Genomic DNA, 21,037 nt, shown 5'->3' with positions numbered 1-21,037 from the left:
CAATGTCGTCACTTATAAACTATTTGGTAAAATTTATGATATTTATTTCGCGCTCTCTTGATTAATATATACTATATAGTGGTATGAGATTAATTAATTAAAAATAATAATAAATGAAAACAAAATCTGCATTGCTCTAATGCTTTTGCACATGTTTTTCTAACGTGGCTTTGCGTTGCTAGCGAAAATTTTAAACAAAAAATAAAAAACTTTCACATGATTTTGGCCGTGTGTATGATATTGTGTAGGGCAAAGTGAAAAAAAATAATGCTAATGTTTAAATTTTGGGCAAATAATATCTCTATTATTTATTTTGGGTATATAGGTCCATTAAGTTTGAAAAAATTGACAAAAAATGAATTATTTTGTATAATTTATTACTATTTTAAGTAATAAATTTTCTAAAACACCATTTGCTCTCCCCAAAATGCCCTCTATACCATTTTACATATAAATCACATTTCCCTATCACAAACACATCTCCCTGTTTCTCTGGCCACACTTTTTTTTTTTTTTCCCCCTTCCTTCCTTAGTTGGTACTCACACACCTATGCCTCCACTGATGCTTAAACCATTGACTTCCCTTTGAGAAATATGGGTTTGGTACCGCTGGGCCACTGACCTGTTAGTTTTTTGGCTACTCTCTTTCTCTCCCTACTCCTGAATTCTCGGGGCCTCTCCATAGTCTCCAAGGTTTTTCAACTTCGAAGCGGTAGAGCTACTCCAAAGCCTTATCGATTTAAAGGGCAAAGTGAGAAAAACATCGCTAATGTTTACATTTTAGACAAATAACATTCCTATTCTTTGTATTTAGGGTTATGCATTTTAGTCATTTTACATTTGCTTAGTTTTTAACCTTTTTTTTTTTTAGTTACATAAGAGCACTTTAGTCTTTTAATCGCTCCACTGACAAAAAAATCCATATGCATATTATGAGGATGTTTATTACCCGCAAGGGCCACAATCCTTTTATGTGTATGCAAGGAACAAAAAAATGGTTGTTTTTTATTTTTTATTTTTAAATCGGGTTTTTAATAACTATATTAAGAAAAATAATTTTCAAAAAATTGTAAATGAAATTTAAATTACTTATATATTTCTATCCTCTATAATTCTAAAAAAAAAATTGAACCAAAAGTCCCTTTACTTATGTTGTGTAACTTGGATTTGTTCAATGTGGAAAAAACCTACCGTCCGTTGGGGTTGGAAAATCAGCAAAATCATGATATTGAAAGAATGAAAGAACATTCACATTATGTTTGATAAAGTGGACTTCAAACCTTATAATTAAAATTGACAAATCATATTGATTCAATTATTAAATTACTTTTTCCAATATTTCATTTTTAAGGATCATTCGTCAACTTGGTATAATCTTTTCTTTTTTCAAAAGAGAGGTGAGAAATTCAAATCATTAGTGGGGAATTGTCGGTGCCGAATGTGTTTACCTAACCAAAATAAATAAATAAATTTAATAAATAAATTTCAAAATACTAAACACAATCAATTAAAACAAGACTTGTATTCTAACAATACTTAATCACATTTCAAAGTAGAAGGTGAGGCATAAGTCTCCTTAGAATTTCAGTGAGTTTCTTGCCAAGATGAAAAATAAAAAAATAAATAAACACAATAGATTAAAATACTAATGCAATTACTTATTTACCCCTATCCTGTGAAATCATGTTTAGTACAGGAATTTGGTTTGGTCACAGTTTGAACTCCTTGGATTGGCTTGGGCTTCCTTGGATGGGCTTCAACTGACAGCCTAGATGAAATTAGAGAAGCAATTCGGACTTCAATCCAGCTAAATTCAAGATATAAAATCTTTATAAAAAAAGGTCAACCACACTTATAATTATATAATATATTTAATACATAAATATAAAAGTTGCATCAAAATTCAGGTCGGGTTGATTTCTAAGTTTCTGACATCTCAACTCAAACTCAAGTTCGGTTTGAAAATTTTTAACCCAAATCCAGCTCTAATTGTAAATACAATTCTCTTTCGTGAAAAATCAGTTCGGGTTTGGGCTGGATTCAGTTTGGTTCCTTAATTGAAATTACTGTAAAAAAAAAAAAAAAAAAAAAAAAGAAATTGAACTAATTTCATGTAAAAAGCCCGGGCAAGTTTCGCCCAAAGATTGGACTCTGACTAGGCCATATCATAAACGGCCCAACATAATGAACATTTTTAAAACTAGACCAGGGGATGGGCCATATCTAGGCCCACCCAAAAATGAAAGTAGAAAAGCAAAATAGTTTCTAATAAATCAGGCTAAACCTAGATTGGGCTGGGCATAAATTCCTAAGCCGGCCCAGATAGTTTGGATGATTCAACCAGGATAATTTTCGGGTACCTTTAGTGCATTTAAATCGATAGTGCAACATTTACCCAATAATACACATGTTGCATTCTCTATTTACACGATGATGAAATATGCATATTTCATCATCGATGTAAATGTATTTTAGGCTGTTAGGTGAATATTGCACCGTAGATGCATTGTCAATGTAAATGTCTTGCATTGTCTACCTAAAGTGCACCAGATGATATTAAACATCAAATTGTATGAGAAATTAATACATGGTACCCATCACTGGATGACATGTAAGCAATTACGTTAGTTTAGTGTTAGCTTTATTTAACTTATGTGTCATCTAGTGATTGGTTGGGATTACGGACCATGTAAAAATTTCTTCAAACTACAAGAGGATCCGGATCTTCAAATGTTTCTGTGTATGTGTTTGAAAATTTATTATACCACAAAAATATTTTCAAAATGCCTAAATTTGATTTTCAAATAAGGCCTAAAATTTGATCCGTCCCATGTCAGCCAGAAAGAACTTCAACCATTTGTTCAATTCTGCACAATATTTTAAACCTAGACCATGGGCTGGGCCATATCTAGGCCCACCCAATTTGAAAATAGAAAAACAAAATAGTTTCTAATAAATCAGGCTAAACCCATAATGGGCTGGGCTTAAATTCCTAAGCCGGCCTAGACAGATTGGATGCTTCAACCAGGCAACATTTACATAATGATATTAAATGGAGAATGTAACATGTTGCATTCTTCATTTACACTAGGATATAATATGTTGCATGAATATTATATCATTGATGTAAATGCGTTTCTGGTTGTTCGTGAATATTGCACCAAAGACGCATTGTTAATGTAAATGTATTGCATTGTCTACCTAAAGTGCACAAGATGATATTGAACATCAAATTATATGAAAAATTATTACATGGTATCAATCACTAGACGACATGTAAGCAATTGCGTTATTTTAGTGTAGTTAGCTCGTGTGTTATTTAGTGATTGATCGGAATCATGGACCATGAAATAATTTCTCCGAACTGCAAAGGAGAGGATCCGAATCTTTGAACGCTTGTGTGTATGTGTTAGAAAATTTATATGACGTCAAAAATATTTTCAAAATGTCTAAATTTGATTTACAAATGAGGCCTAAAATTTGATCCGTCCCATGTCAGCCAGAAAGAAACTTCCAACCATTTGTTCAAACTTGAATTCTGCAAAAATTTTCACGAGGAACACCAATAATTTTATAAAATAAAATAACTTGGACATAAAAATGTTATATATATATATATATATATATATATATATATATATATATATATATCATAGCCTTCCTATGTTCCTGGAAGTCGTATCAAACCAACCAGATGTTTCCAGCTCATCTTAAACTATTTAGCATTTAGACCTTAGTATTTTGCATAATGCAATTTTTTTACCACAATATACTCTCTTATCATGAGCTTCCAGGGTATTATTTAAATTGCTTCTAATAATGCCCTCCATGTCACAAACAATTTTTTTTATTACACCAGTCTTGCGGATTAGTAGGAGCAAAGTTCCGGACGCTCTAATTATCGAAAAAAAAAACTTAGTTATGGTGAAAATTATCTCAATTAAGAAAAATGGTTTATCACATAAAGGAATTTGGTGTCAAAATATCAGAGGCCGTGACAAACTCAATTAGAAATAATTTTAGAGAACAATGATATCAAACTTTTACCAGTTGCTGCTACAGTTGTCAATCTTTACCATTTTAAAAACTCCCACGGTTTGCCTACTCATAAGATTCTCATTTGATATCCTGAAAGTTGGGATTCGAATTTTCTTAGAGATTTTTTTTAGTAATTACACGTACAATATAATTTATCTTATCAAATAAATTTTGGCTAAAAATACCCAAAACAAGAAACTATTCTTGCAAAAAAAAAAAAGAAGGATAAAATTGGCCTATTATTGGCCATCACTGATCGATTTTTTACATGTTTGAGGATTACTTGGTCTCGATTGATTATAACTCGATATATAAATAAATTTGTTTGTAATTTTATTCAAATTTTTACTTCCGTTTCGAGTTGCGATTGGCCGGCGAGGATCATCGACCATGTAATAATTTAAGGGGAAGTGGGGTAAAATACGGAGAGAATATGTAGAGAGAAGCAGATTTTGTTGGGCAAAGAGCAATGTTTGAAAAATGTCAAAATTCAAAAACCTAACACACACTAAACGACTAGAGTAGCGATACTCTCACAACTCACCAACCCAAACCTTCCATTTAAAGCGATATATATGCTCACGCGCGCCTCTGGCCATGTTCCACACGCCCCCAAACAATACTTGTTCGGTGAGACCAGGTTTGGTATCGGACATTACAATGTAGTGCACAACACAATTACTCCAATATTTGAAAAGTATGTAATATCACTAACATTCAAAAAAATATATATATAAACTTGACAAATTTTTTATTTTTGGGTGAATGGAAAGAGAATATATATGGAATAATAAGAAATTAAAAAGGTCCTTTTCTTAGGTTGCAAAAAGTGGAAAGAGAGGAGAGAGAAGACTCATTTCTCCTTTTTTATTTAAAATTTTTGTTTTTGCTATTTAAAAAAGTTCCATCAGTTAATAAAGGGGAAATAATTAATAAATCATAGGGGAACCATTTCAACTTTTTATTCTTTCTTCTCATTCAAACTAAACCACAAAAGGTGAAAGAAAAAGCCTAATTATTCTATTCCATCTTTTTTATTTTTTATTGTATTCTTTTTTATCTGGTATTCAAGAAATACAATAAATTGACTTATAATAATCACACAATCATTTTTTAACAGGTGTCGTTCTTGTGTTCGAAGCATTTGTGACTTAATTTTGCCGCTTTCACGTTCCTGCTCTCAAATTCGTTCTTACTTCTACTTTATGTGACTTAGGTCTTGACCAGTAAGTATTTTATGCGAAGTAAATATTTTTCCTATTTTCATAAAAGAAATGACTTATATTAATATTTGAGTTTAACTTCTCTAAAATCTCTTGTGGTAATTTACATCATATTATCTATATGTCTCATAGAAGAAAGGACTTACATCATATCATCTGATTGTGATAATTTATTCACTGTTAATATATAAAAAAATATTAAAACTTATTTTTCATAAGTGACATTTAATTCGAGTCACTCTCTTCTTTTCCAATTGGCAAACATGGCTTGAAGACTTGAAGTGCCTACAGGTAATACCAAAAGTAGTATCGTGCATCACACCTCCATTAAGATCCACGTGGAGTTTGCCTTGCTCGCCGAGAAAGCATAAACATCTTTCTCTCTCAACAAACTTAAATACATACATATAGAGAGAGAAAATATAAACACGTATATATAGTAATTATATATATAAGAACGAACAGGAGAGAGAAGTGACGAAGAGAGACCAGGGGGAGACAATGTCGATCGCCGCCTTCTTCACACCCTCAGCACGCTCTCTCACTTTCGCAAACGTCAATCCCCACCGTTCATCACACTCACCACCACCACTCACCACAATAGGCCTCCGCACTACCACCTCCACCTCCAACACCACCTCAGTCGCCGCCGCCGCCGCCATTTTCACTTGGCCGGCGAATCATAGCAGGAAGAGGCCGGTTTTGGCATTCTCCGGCGGCGACGGCGTTGACGGCGGAAATGGAGGAAAATCCTCAGGCGGAGGCGGTGGTGGAGGAGGAGGCGGAGGGGACAGCGGCGATAAGAACAAGGAGGAGGCGTTTTTGGTGTTGGCGGAGATCGGGCGGTCGTTGGACAGTCTCCCGAAGGATTTGGCGGCGGCGATTGAGGTCGGTAGAATTCCCGGATCCATTGTTAAGAGGTACTTTGAGCTCGAGAAGTCGGCTCTGTTACGATGGTTGCTTCAGTTTGGAGGGTTTAAGGAGCGGTTGTTAGCAGATGATCTGTTCTTGATGAAGGTCTTCATCGAGTGCGGTGTTGGCGTCTTCACTAAGGTATTGTGTGCTTCTCTAGCTATTTGAATTTTGATCAATGTGTATGTGATCTCCCGTTAATTTATCTTGACGATTGGTCCTTGTTCTGCAATGTCATGATTTTATGATCTAATGCTGCAAATTGTGACCATAGTTTGATTGTTCAAATTTTAACATCATCTTATTGCAACAAAGATTATATTTTTAATTTGCACTCAGTATTGATTATATAGCAGACCCTCTTGATCTGGCTTTAGGGAGAACACCCTTTAATGAAATTTATATATATAAAGGTTTGCACTCAGTATGGTTGTGTTTTATGGAGGTTGTGGTTCAAATGGGTTATAACTCATATGTACTAGGAAGGGGCCACTGCCTACTGCACGGGTAAAATGCTCGGGTTATCAACTGTGAAAACAGGGGTTTGGATCTTGAGAGAAGCCACTTTGAGCAAATAATATAAAATCTTACGTTAGTATGTTGTCCATCCTTTCCAATTATCCAATACCCTTGATTAATGGGAATGATTATTTTATTAGTCTCTAATTAGACTGCGAAAAGGTTTAGGAATAGAATGTAGGAGGTACATGTATTTTGTAATCATCGAGATGAAGCAGTGACTGGCTAAAGGGTAATTGAAATAGCAAGAAGAGAGTTCCCAATCAAAGTGATTTACAACAAGGGTTGGCATTTTGTCTCTTTTCCTTATTAGTTGATCTTATGTTTATGTTACCTCTAACCTGATTAAGTGTGTTCGTGAAGACATCCCATGGCAGTTATTGATTGCTATTCATGTTGTACTTAACAATACTATGGTAGCATTTTATTCAAAGAAGTTTGAACTATGGATAAATGCTCTAGATACCAATGTTTTAAGATACTAGGAGTAGATATTAAGTAAAAGTTGCCTGACCTTGTCAAACTTGATCATTTTCTTACCATGGCCTGATCATTGAAGAAGAGGGGTGATTGAAGAGGATGTTTCTTGAAAAATTAGACTAAGATGGATACTGAGATATTCTTCGTAATGCTGTAAAATCTTCAATTATTTATCAAATAAAAAAAATAGATTATAAAAAAGACAAATTTTATTCGACAACAATGAAGCTAATAGTGTTTTATGGTGTAGAATACTGGTCAAACAAAAAAAGAAGGAAAACGAATATGCTCTTGCTGCTTCTTCTGGGTAGTGTCTGTGTATATACATACCCATATATATGAATTGAAAGGTGCGAGAATAAGTTAAGAGAATGATTCCTCGCTGTACATACACACACACACAGGATAATGGTTCTCACTTCTCACTTCTTATTAGTGTTCCAGTTAACAATGTGGTCTTCTTTTTTGAATATTTCTTCAATATTAGACACGTATAAAAAATATGAATAGAGTATACCATTCCTTGGTTTGTGTCTGCAAATTGTATTAATAAGATAGGGAAACTGTAACATTTGAATATATATATTCAATACATTCTTTTAATAAAAAAATTTCTTTAGATTCATAACATTTTTAGGAATCAATACAGTTCTCAATATGAAATGAAATCTTTTATAATTCTCGTACTAAGACACAAACTTCTCTATATATCCCTTGAAATCTGTATAACATCACTGCCTAAGTTTCTTGAACTTCTACTATCTGTTTTTCTTCTGGCCTACCATTTTCTTTTCAAGGAGGGACACATGTAGTAATGTTGAGATATGAACTTACCTTGCTAAGCAAAACTGGGATAACTGATGCATGACGGGCTATGTTTCATTTCTGCTTTGTTTTTTGGGGATTTATGAGCTTCTAGCTCATAGGAGTCATGCCTTGATAGGCCAGATATAAAACTTGTCTGAGTTAAGACTGGGTTGTGTGCCTGTGCATTCTCATATATTTTCTTACTATTTCTGATTCTTACTGTCCATGTAGTAAGTGACTTAGTAATTGCCTTACAAATGAATTTTTTTTATAGTTCCTGCGATAGGGACAAAAACTTCTAAATGTCCCTCTCTCTTTCTCTCTCTCTCTGTGGTAAGTAAGCAACACACACACTCGTTTTGCTCTTGACCTCCCTTTTGGGGAGGCGGAAGTCATACTACCCAGGCCGAGAGCCCTCAAATCTTTTCCCTGCAATATAGTTTATGTGGTTTTGAAAAAATAGTAGCTTGTAGTCCTTATTCCTTACTGCTTTTGCATACTTTAATTCATCTTCTGACTTCACTTCAATCTACCTTCCTTATCATTGCAATATATGTGGTATGTAAAATGTTATGCTATCTGGTCTGTAGATTGTTATCCTCAATGTGCATAATCTTTACTTGTTTGATTTATTTCTCCAGACTGCTGCGGAGTATGAACGGCGCAGAGAGAATTTTTTTAAGGAAATCGAAATTGTTTTTGCAGATGTGGTATGATAACGTTTTCAATTTCTACTTGCAATCAATTTGCATAGTCTACTTCTTTGTGCCCTAAGCTCATCACATGATTATTTATCTCATAAATGGAAGATGATCGGTCCATTAGCATAATACTTCTCAGCAAAATTTTTGGCATATTTCTTAACTACTGACTGTATATTTTCAGAGTTATTTAAGGGACATTCTTTATAATTTGCACATAAATTTATCCTTTATAAGCAAAGAAAGAAATTCTGAAATAATTTTTTTTTTCCTTTCTGCTTTTGACATCAACTTCTCCGTAAGATTTGAGAGCCTCTTTCTTGATAGGCACAATTGTGCATTCTGAAATAGCAAGGAATGGATTTTGCAGGGAACAATTTTGAGGATATTTGATAATGCACAATCTAGATTTCATACGAAATGAGGTCTTCTTTTTTATTTATTTGTTTTTGTGTGGGCTGTGGGGGGGTGGGGGACAGATCATTTGGTTAAATCTGTTCCTGCTTTTAGAAGTAAGGCTGTATGAGAATCATAAATATGTTACCCTCGAATAGATACTTTTTAATTCATCAATTATGTAGCTTCTTCATGCATTACATTTTCAATATATACTATTCTTAATATTTCCAGTTCATTTTCTGCTTAGGTGATGGCCATAATTGCAGATTTCATGCTTGTCTATCTTCCTGCTCCTACTGTTTCTCTCCGACCACCTATTGCACTCAATGCCGGGCGTCTTGCTAAGTTTTTCTATAACTGCCCTGAAAATGCATTTCAGGTACTGTTTTGCGTTTAGATAATCTATTGATTAAAATTTTTATGAAGATTATATGTTGTAGGTGAAAACTACATACAGTTATCTGCTTTTCAAATCCTTTCTGCAGGTAGCTCTGGCTGGATCATCATTTTCATTTTTACAGAGAATGGGTGCGATTGTGGTAAGGGATCTTTTCCTGATTTGCATATGTTCATCAAAAAATTCAAATTTCAGAATTAAAACATTGATCCACATGTCTCATATCTTTAATTGTCTTAATTTGTTTTCAGCGTAATGGGGCAAAGCTTTTCGCAGTTGGCACTACTTCTTCTCTGGTAATTTAATATTTTCTCTGTCCGTGGAAGTTCCATTGATTACCTTTGCTGTCCATCATTATTTTACCTCTGGATATTATTCTGCCATTATCTAACCTTTTTAATTGGTGCTTCTGAGAATGTCTTAAGCATATGAAAACTTGTTCTTGTTGACTCTCTTGGGCATTCATGTTTTACACTTCATGTTGCTAGTTGCATGCATTGGTAAGTAATTTAAAAATTTAAGATGAAGGTGACTAAGTTTCAATAAGAGCTTTCATGTTGCTTTCGATGCAACTGATTTGAATCTGTTATTAAAAATAATTTGAGTGGTCTTCTCCTTCATTGAGAATCTTAAACCTGGTTCTTGATAGAGCTAATAATAGGTTGATCGCACAATGGCAGAGATTATAGCATCAAGGTTTAAAAATAAGTATGAAATTAAGGTGATATTACAAAATTACCATGAAAATTTCAGAATGTACACTTCTTTTTATATGTTAACATTTGAAATCTATACCTAGAATAATTAATTCAATTCTTATATGAATTAATTTCAATCGTATCTTTGATGTTCTTGGATCTCCTTGTCTACCAAAAATACAAGTATTCTTCAATCTACTTGTATGCCTTTAAGTTTTTGTTAACAAATTTACAAATTGCACTACGTTTATTATGTGTGAATAATGTAAATATTTTTTCGATATGAAATCAGAACTGCTTGATAAGCTGTGTTATTTGGACTTGGGTATATGTGTCGGATGCGGATATATATCCAATTGTCAGACATATCAAATTTCAAAACCAAAGGATGCATGGACACTGTTAAATATTCATATTATTTATTATTTTTATTTATTTTATAGAGTAAAATATTTTCTTTATATTACATAGTGTTTAATTAATATAGGATTTGGCTCACTTTGAAGCATTAATATGATAACATTGAATCATTGGATATGCTTTTTACGTGCATGTCCAACCAAAAGTGTTGGACACATATCCCATGCCCATGTCCAAGTATTGTGTGTTTGTTACGGGTATTTCACTACTTATGAAGAGTCCATGCTGCATAGATGATAAGTAAAGCATGTCCACTTATGTCATATGAATTAATCGTTGTGTTCTTTTTCCCAATGAATTAAAGTTCCTGTACTCTTGAGAAATTCTTATTTCCTTCATGGAGGATCTTTCCTGTGCTGGTCTTTTCATTTAATTTATTGGGTAGATTAATGTGTTAAAAATGTTGAATTTATTAGCATGCTTAGCACTGGATTTTTTTTGGTTAAGTAGGGTTGACGCCTGATGGCCAACATAAATGCTATCTAAAATGTTGAACAGGTTCATCCCAAACTTTGTTAGGATTCAAGATATTCAACCCAAGGTCAGATGGTTAGAGTAAGGGTGGGGTAGTTTTAACATGCTTGTTTTTGTTTAATTTCTTGTTCCACCTTTTCACGGGGCCTATCTGGAATCGTCGACCATTATACCATTGCCAATCATGTCAGTTATCTCTGACCTGACCCACATTTTTTACTTTTACCTCTTGTCCTTTTGGATTCGACAGCTTTGAACAAATGAATCCTGCATCTAGCCACATTTATCACTATTTGTTGCAAATTCTAGAACAATCTCAGACGATTTCATTTCTGAATGTGGTTTCTTAGCAGCTCCACAATCCTTACCATATTTTAGTGCTCAGATGGGATTAGATCACTGTAGACTCGATGTGAGTTTAATCCTACCAGGGGTTAGATAGGTTCCCCAAACCAAGCCAACACTACGGGTGCAAGCACTTCAATTCAGGCTTGCACAATGGTTGGTATAAGTTCAATCAAATTTCTGGCCTATGTATAATGGAAATATGATCATTTAACGCTTGCCATGTGGCAGAAGGGGGAAAAAAAGGAATAAGAAATCAACTCTGAGGCTTACATAATGGAGCTTACTGCTCAAACTGTGAGGTTCTTATGAAGGACGTGCATTGCACCTTAAGGATTTCCTTTAATCTAGAGGTCAGTGCCTTAGGCATAGAACCAAAGTATGTTTCTTAAATGAAAGTAAACCTAAAAGGAGTTGTTTTTATATTTTTATTTAATTTTTTGGTAACATTTTTTACTTGCGTTATTGTAAGATGATTAATCCTTTTTGGTTTCTATTTTCAATATATTTCATTTGTACCTGTTGAATCATTTTGGATTTCCCTGCGTGTTGCTTTCCATGCACCTAATCAATGATACTAAGCATAGATAGGCAATAGTCATTTTATGCTTAGTGGAGGTTATCAGCCTCCCTGTTCTTAGCCAGAAGTTGCCCCTACATTTCCATTTAAACCTTTTGCATTTGTGTAATTTGGGAAAATAAACAATTAACCTAACATAGTGTGAAAAAGAAAGAACCTGCGTGTCTAACATCAGTTTGCCTCTTCCAGAACTCACTCTCTATCTGTCTGTCTCTGTCTTATACTGCTTCCTCCTTTTAGGGTTTGACAGTATCTATGTAGCGTTGAAATTGCTTTGGGGTGCTTTTGCTAATCAATCCACCTTTTGTAGATCAGGCGTGAAAGGTTTCTAAGAGTTGAGATTTAAGGATGAGTCACGTGATATGATGACTGTATTTAATTTTGTGGCCCTTACAAGATCATTATCATCTTCCACAGCCACCATATCTATTATCTGTACATTCTTTCACAGAGAAATATAGGACCTGTTCTCTTATTTGTTTTGGCTTTACTTTCCTTTTATTTGTTTATTTTTTTGGGTTAAATTGCTCAAAAGCCCTATTTTTCAACGGCACAATGATTCCTCTGAATACCAAGGAGGCTCTTAATCTCCACCAAAACAGTGTTCTATACATGATATAGTGGATAACTGCCTAGGTCTTTCACTAGTAACCATTAGTAGTTGTGCAGTTTTTTCAAACACGGATTGACTGAAAAACTGGTATTCTCTGTGTATCCATCTCTCTCTCTATAGATATATAATATTTCAACATCTTAACTTTCATGTTATACTTTCTTATTATTGGCTATTACTTTTAGATATTGCCCCTAACTTGTAAATTTGCGTATGATACATGAATTATTCACGTACATAAGAATTTTTGGATAGTACTTCCGTTTGCTGTTCAGGTTTGAAAGATATGGTAAAAATATGCATTTTTTTTCTAACACCTCGTATGGAACGCGTTTATTCATTTAATACTTTTGGGTCACCGTTTAATTCGTGTTTTATATTTTCTCATAACCATTTTTTTTTTTTTTTCCACGTTTCTAATGGTGTATTTTTCTCAAACACACCTTTTTAACCCAAAAACTATCTTCTTTTGTTTGGCCATTCTCTTTCACACTTTTATAGAAAAAAACAGCTATCTTTCTTCTTCTTATTTATTTATTTATTATTATTATTATTATTATTTTGCTAAATTCCTTATCTTTGTCACTCTAATGCATGGTCTTTAATCAAAGTAATGAAACATATATATATATATATATATATATATATATTCTTTATGGAACATTGAAACTTTGGAGAATCATCATATTTGTAGATGTTAATTTGTAGATATTTATAAATTTTTATTTTTTCTGAAATATTTTAAATTTTATAATGTCTTTTTTTTTTGAAGTTTGTAGACCACTACACTCACTAGATGGTTATTGATTAATCATATTTAGACAGTTTATTTCTTCTATGGTTATTGTGATATTGTCAATTGTAATATATATATTTTATTATATGATTTATAGGAAAATAATAAAATGTGTATAGCTGAATTTTTAGTTCAAACAAAGTATTATATATGTACGTATTTGTATTCATATTTTTACATTTTCCTTTTTTTGTAGCTGAATTTTTCTAACGTATTTAAAAAAAAAAAAATCAAATTATACTCGTACGTTTCCGTATCCGTCTTTTTCCCGTACTGTATTTTACTATCTATGGATATTTCTATAGACGAAAGTTAGTTGTGCTTATGTTTATATGTTGTATTCAACAAGTTAAATATCGGTGGCAGCATTAGTTCTTAATGGTAGTTACTGTTTCTATTTTTATTCTGCCTATCGTAGCATCTATAATTCTATTCCAAAAACTATACAAATGTATTCTAGTCAAAAAATTTAATTTGAAATTGTGCATAACATGTGTTTCATATTTGCCAGGTTGGCACGGTTGTTACAAATGCCTTGATAAATGCACGGAAGGCTGTTGATACCTCCTCCACAGATGAACTGGAGAATGTGCCTGTATTATCTACTAGTGTTGCCTATGGTGTCTATATGGCAGTTTCTAGCAACCTTCGGTATGTTGGATTGGATTGATATCATTATTTTGGTATAATTAAATCATTGCTGATGCCACCTCTTTCTTATTTTCCTCTATAATCTTCTATGGCTGTAATGGCTTATGAATCTTAACCAATGAATATAAGTAGGGCCTGAAATGCAGCAAGTTTGACCGGAGATTTGATCCAATCCGAAGTCCATTTAACAAGTTGTTGGTTTTAATTTGAGTCCGAATTTAAAAATGAGTTGGATATGGATCTTCATTGAAAGATCCATCAAAGATTTGGGTCGGATATGAATTTGGATAATTAATAGATTGGGTTTTATCCGAGATCTGACCCAGTTCAAGTATGTTTTTGGTTTTAACTTGAGTCCGAATTTAAAAATGAGTTGGATATGGATCTTCATTGAAAGATCCATCACAGATTTCGGATATGAATTTGGATAATTAATAGATTGGGTTTTATCCGAGATCTGACCCAGTTCAAGTACATTTTGTTCTAGCTTAAATTATATGGGTTGGATATGGATCATGTCCATAGGCGATTGGGATTCCGATATGGATCCTGTCATTAAAATCATCTTCATCATCCTTGCCTTAATTCCCGTATGAATGGGGTTGGCCACATGAATTCTCTCCCTCTCTTATTGCATGCCATTTTCTCTACTATGTTTAAGTTTTTAAAGTCATTTTTAATAACTTCACCCCTTGTTATTTTTAGACGTCCTCTCTGTCTCTTACCTCTGTAACAACTAGTCTTTCTCGCTTTACCAACGCGTCGTTATGTCTCCGATATATGTGTCCAAACCACCTAATTCTACTCTCTAATTTTCTCACTAATGGGCGCTACACCTAATTTTTCTCACTCTCATTAGTGACCTTGTCTCTTCTAGTCACTCCACTCATCCACCTTAACATTCTCATTTCCACTAAATTAAAATATTATTCTGAATCTGGATTTACATGAATCCGCTCAAGATGTGCACCATCTCGAACCCTAAATGTAGTTTCTTCATATGGATTATTTAACTGTCCTAGATCCTCATAATTTCCCTTTTGATCTTCCTTCCAATGTCAAGCAAAAAACATATCGGCTATGTTGCATAGATAACTACTAAGATGAGGAAACTTTGAGAGCGACTGATTAAACAATGACTAAGATGGAAAAATGAAGTGTTGGAAAATCAATTTGGATCAGGCCGGGGAGGTTGACGATGGAGGTTATTTACTTATTGAGGAGACATATGGAAGGATATAAAGAGGAGAAGAAGGATTTAATATGGTTTTTATTGATTTAGATAAAGTTTATGATAGAGTTCCTAGATGCCATAAAGGACAAGTATGATGGATGTGTGACTATAGTTAAGAACGACTGTGGGGTGAAACAAGTGAAATTTTCAGTTACTATAGGCTTACATCAAGGGTCAGTATTAAGCTCATACATTTTTGCCTTAGTTATGGATACGCTGACAATACTCATTCAAGATTTGATTTCAGAGTATATGTTATTTGCCGATGATATTGTTTTAATCGATGAAACTAGAGAATGAGTCGGTGCTAAATTAGAGGTTTGGAGGTAAACTCTAGAATTAGAAAAGTTTATGATAAGTAGAAATAAAATTGAATATATCGAGTGTAAGTTTAGTAAATCTAGAAGTAGAATATGGATATAATGAAGATTTAGTATCAAGAGGTACCAAAAAGTGAATATACATATATTTTAATTCTTTTCATCTAAGCTCAATTATTCACAATGAAGGAGAAGGAAGACTATGTTAATCATAAAATGAAGTCGAGATGATTTAAATGGAGGAATGCATTTAGGATATTATGTGATTGGTGTTTTTTGTTAAGATAGAAATGGAAGTTCTATAAAGCAGTTATAGACCGGTCATTCCTTATGGGAAAAAATATTGGGCAGTTAAGAAACAACATATACCAAGGGCTGTAACCTAGTGGTACTTCCTTGTCCTTTAAAGTAGAAGGTCAAAGGTTCAAGTCCCCATAGGGAAAACTCGAGTGTGTGAGTGTGTTTCTTGTCAAGGTTTAAAAAAAACAACATATACAAAAAGTGAGTAATAGAAATGTGAATATTGAGATGAATCTCCAATAAGACAAGAAAGGATGGAATTAGAAATGCACACATTTGTGAGATGGTTGAAGTAAACACAAATTGAAAAAAAAAAATGAAGAGAGAAAATCATTTAAGATGGTTTGAACAAGTGCAAATAAGACCATTAAGCGCGCTAGTTAGGAAGAGTGACATGGTTCACATTGACGCAGTGTTGTTAAGGGCTCTAGGCGCACTAAGGCGCCAAGGTCTCCTCGAGCCTGAAGCGCAAGGTGAGGTGTGCACCTGAGTGAAGTGAGGCACAAGTTGAGAAAAAATTAAAAATGACACATCATAAAGAGGCAATAGTAAATATAAAGATTTAAGCAACTAAGAAGGAGAAGAGTAGCAACAAAAAAAAAAAAAAAACTGAGAAAAAGAAAAGGAAGAAGTAGTAACAGATTTTTGAAAAAAGAAGAAGAAAGAAAATAAAGAAGAACAAAAAAAAAAGGACAGAAAAAGGAGGAGAGACCGAAAGAGAGAGAGAGAGAGAGAGGGGGGGGGGGGGGGGGGAGTGAGAACTGAGAACAGCAGAAGGGGGGGGGGGGGGAATGAAGAAGGACAAAGAGAAGAAGAAAGAAAAAAGCAGAAGATGAAGAGAAAGAAAAAGGAGGAGAGACTGAGAGAACTGAGAACAATAGAAGGAAAAAAAATAGAGAAGGACAGAGAGAAGAAGAAAGAAAAAAGAGTAGAAGAAGAGCAAGAAAAAGGAGGAGAGACCGAGAGAGAGAACTCATAACAGCTGAAGGAAAAAAAAAAAAAAAAAAAAAAAAAAAAAAAAAAAAAAAAAAAAAAAAAACTTGAGAGAGAGAAGAAGAAGAAGAAAGAAAATAAAACAGAAGATGAGGAGAAAGAGAGCTTACCTGGTTGCGGGAGAGACCTTGCTGGAGAGGGAGAGTCTTCTACTGAGAGAGCTGCTGCAATCCCCTTCATGGGTTTTCAGATTTCAAGCCCTAACTGATGCTTTTACTTTGGTTATTTAAATTACTTTACCTTTTGATATTCTAGAAAGTGGCTGGGTCCAAACAAAGAAAATATCATCAAATAAGAAAGTGGTAAGGGCTACCACTAAGTATATACACTATCTGACCATTTAACAACTATATTAAAACATTTTATCAGCATAAAAGTTATATTTCAAACAAGCGCGCCTTTATGCATCTTTTATGAGTCTTGAGACTGTCGCCTATTGCTTATAGGCGCGCGCCTGTTTAAAGGAGCCTCGCCTGTGTGTACCTAAGGCGCTACAGGTGTTCCTTGATGTGCCCGGGGCCTCAGGCGCGCGCATGGCTCGCCTTTAACAACACTGCATTGACGGTAACTAGGTGAAGGGGACGACCAACATTAATATGGGTAGAGTTAATTAGGAAGGATATGATTACATGTGATTTGACCAGTGTTGTTAAAGGCGAGCCGGGTGCGCGCCTAAGGCGCCGAGCGCACCTGCAGCACCTTAGGTACACACAGGCGTGCACTTATAAGCAATAGGCGACAGGCTCATAAAAGGCGCATAAAGGCGTGTCTGTTTGAAATATAGCTTTTATGCTGATAGAATGTTTTAATATAGTTGTTAGATGATTAGATAATGTATATACTTAGTGGTGTCCCCCTACCACTTTCTTATTTGATGATATTTTCTTTGTTTGGACCATACCACTTTGTAGAATATCGAAAGGTAAAGTAATTTAAGTAACCAAAGTAAAAACATCAGTTAGGGCTCAAAATCTGAAAACCCACGAAGGGGATTGCAGCAGCTCTCTTAGTAAAAGACTCTCCCTCTTCGGCAAGGCCTCTCCGTAACCAGGTAAAATCTCTTTCTCCTCATCTTCTTTTTTATTTTCTTTCTTCTTCTCTCTCTCCTCTGTTTTTTTTTTTTTTTTTCCTTCAGCTGTTATTAGTTCTCTCTCTCTCTTGGTCTTTCCTCCTTTTTCTTTCTCTTCTTCTGCTCTTTCTTCTTCTCTCTGTCCTTCTCTATTTTTTTTTTTCCTTCTGCTGTTCTCAGTTCTCTCAATCTCTCCTCCTTTTTCTCTCTCTTCATCTTCTGCTTTATTTTCTTTCTTCTCCTCTTTGTCCTTTTTTTTTTGTTCTCTCTCTCTCTCTCTCGGTCTCTCCTCTTTTTTTTTCTTTTTTCTTTTTTTTTTTTTTTTTTTGATAAGTAAAAATTCATTAAAAAGCGTTCAAAAGGGGAAGGCGTCCCATGTACAAAAACAACCCAGGAATCTATGGACCCAAGGAGTCCAAGAGATCAATAACATCGTCAGAAGAAGAACAGTTTCTCCCCTTCGCCCAACTGAAAATGGAACGGATGATATGAAGTTTCAAGGTTGCCATAGACGCCTCTACTCCTTCAAAACATCTATTATTCCTCTCTTTCCTATGCACCACCATACACAATGTGGAACGGTTTGCCAACATTCACAAGCCTGACCCCCCACATGGCATCCCCTCCACGCATCAATCATACCCCTTGTGGATTGGGGCATCACCCAAGACATGCCGAACAATCCGAAAATAAGATTCCAACAATCGTATGCCACAGGCAATGTAAGAGTAGATGGTCCGTACACTCACCACCACTTTTGCATAGGCAACACCAGTTAACAATAATAATGCCTCTCTTCCTTAGGTTATCCAATGTCAGAATCTTATCCCAAACTGCAGTTCACACAAAAAATGCCACCCTAAGAGGAGCCTTAGAGCGCCAAACAGTCTTCCAAAGGAAAGCACAACCAACAAAATTGGAAAGACACAAAAACATTGAACGAACCTCGAATCCTCCAATGCCACCTACCTCCTGTCGATACAACATGTCCAAGAGAGTGCAAGCCTCATCCATCTCCCAATCCTGGAAAGAGCGCCTAAAGCGCACATCTCACATAATCTCACTGCTATCAAGCCAATAGCAATTGATTACAAAGGCATGTCTATCAGTAGCTATTCCAAAAAGTCTAGGAAAAGAACAAGACAACGGCTGGTCTCCACACCATAAATCCTCCCAAAACCGCACACATCTACCATTTCGAACTTTGAATCTAATATGAGAGGAATAAACATCCCAACCTTTCCGAATGAATTTCCACACTCCCACTCCTCCTGTGCTAGGGACTGAGCATGAAGACCACCCACCTCTCTCTTCCCCATACCGACATGAGACGATCCTCCTCCACGGGCAATGACGGTCTCTCCTCCTTTTTGTGTCCCTGTTTTTTTGTTCTTCTGTTTTATTTTCTTTCTTTTTCCAAAAATCTGTTTCTACTTCTTCCTTTTCTTTTTATCAGTTTTTTTTTTTTGGTTGCTACTCTTCTCCTTCTCAGTTTCTGAAATCTTTATATTTACTATTGGCTCTTTATTAGGTGTCATTTTTTATTTTTTCTCAACTTGCGCCTCACTTCACTCGGGTGCGCGCCTTGCCTTGCGCCTCAGGCTCTAGGAGACCTTGGCGCCTTAGTGTGCCTAGAGCCCTTAACAACACTGGATTTGACTGTGGCTATGGCCTTGGATGGAGAGGAATGGAAATATATGATTCATGCAGTGGATCCCAAGTAGTTGGAAAAAACGCTTTATTGTTGTTGTTATTATGTTGCATTGACATAAAATCAAAAGCATGCAGACATGTGAAAACAGTAATGGTAGGAAATAGGTCTCGAACATGTTTGAGGACATGGTAGTTGATTTACACATGAATCTATGAATACACACATACACATACACATACACATACACATACATACAAATTTAGTTAGTCCTTTCACCTTCCCTGCTCCCTTTCCTTTCCTATGACTTTTGTTATATTTTACCCCTCTGAATTTTGTTCAAGTTTTTTTGTTATTATATGGACTTGATTTTCATTTGCAGTTACAATTTTTTTGGAAAACCAACCTCAAAACCACACATCTGACATACTTGTGACACTTCTATGGCAGTATTCATGCTGCTTAGCATACAATTGGGGAAGTATCCATCCTTCACTAAAGCATACATGTCACTAACACATTGTTAAGGTTTATTGCTATGTTTAGTAGATATATTTCTTATCATGATTGTCTACTTTTGGCAAGTGCTTGGCTGTGTCTTTCTAAATGCCCATACTTGAACTGCTAATAGCAAGTATGATATCTTGATGCGAACACGTATGGTAAGTGTAGGATGGAAGTTATTTGGCCCAACTGGTTGACTAGTTTCCATAGGGTGTCCAGATGCTCTTTACTGTATTCTGAGCAGTCTGAACCCGGAAAGAAGATACTGTAGTTCATTACCCACAGAGCAATTTACTAAAGGATGTGATTTTGTTCAACAGGTACCAAGTACTGGCTGGTGTAATTGAACAACGAATATTAGAACCGATGCTACACCAACACAAGATAATTCTAAGTGCAATTTGCTTTGCCGTCCGGACAGGAAACACATTCTTGGGTTCATTACTGTGAGATTCTATACCACTCTGGAAATTTCATTACATGTATTCTCCAACGTGTCACCTTTTGAAACTTCCGAAAATGTATTTACAGGTGGGTGGATTATGCCCGTTTGATAGGAATTCAAAAGGCCCATGAAGGAGAATGATGAGCCCGTTTTCTTGCTCCCTTAAGATACCAGTGTTTTGGAAGGAGTTGCTGGTTTCCCCCATTTGTTGAAATCACATAAAAGCAGGTCAATGGATATCAATTGAATTTATCTGAAGTTATAGGTCTAAAGAATATTTGGGTATTTTTTTTGGATATTTATAGATATATGGAAGGCTTCTAGCCTGATTGACATGTTGAACCTTCTTTTCATATGGATGGCATATTGCCTGATTGACATGTTGAAGTAGTTTTTTTCAATTTAATTTCTTTGTTTGTCTTTCTTTTTTGCCCATGATATATTGTGATTTTTAGTGAGTTTTAAACT

The 21,037-nt window shown here is 34.8% G+C and overlaps 1 protein-coding gene across 1 annotated transcript; it reads left to right on the top strand.

Moving 5' to 3' along the window:
- The first annotated feature begins 5,667 nt into the window (after window positions 1-5,667).
- LOC132311444 (protein RETICULATA-RELATED 4, chloroplastic-like) lies at window positions 5,668-20,992 on the top strand. Its single transcript, XM_059809349.1, has 8 exons — window positions 5,668-6,314; window positions 8,621-8,689; window positions 9,327-9,458; window positions 9,565-9,618; window positions 9,728-9,772; window positions 13,914-14,053; window positions 20,445-20,570; window positions 20,656-20,992. The coding sequence occupies exons 1-8, from the start codon at window positions 5,763-5,765 to the stop codon at window positions 20,708-20,710; spliced, it is 1,173 nt and encodes a 390-aa protein (XP_059665332.1). The 5' UTR covers window positions 5,668-5,762; the 3' UTR covers window positions 20,711-20,992.
- The last annotated feature ends 45 nt before the right edge of the window (window positions 20,993-21,037 follow it).

Source organism: Cornus florida, unplaced genomic scaffold, assembly GCF_030987335.1.
Source record: "Cornus florida cultivar Cherokee Brave unplaced genomic scaffold, ASM3098733v1 CherokeeBrave_3.0.0_Hap2_Chr06, whole genome shotgun sequence".
NCBI classification, from domain to species: Eukaryota; Viridiplantae; Streptophyta; class Magnoliopsida; order Cornales; family Cornaceae; genus Cornus; species Cornus florida.
Note: the sequence above shows the minus strand (reverse complement) of the source record. Positions and strands in the feature narration are given on the sequence as shown.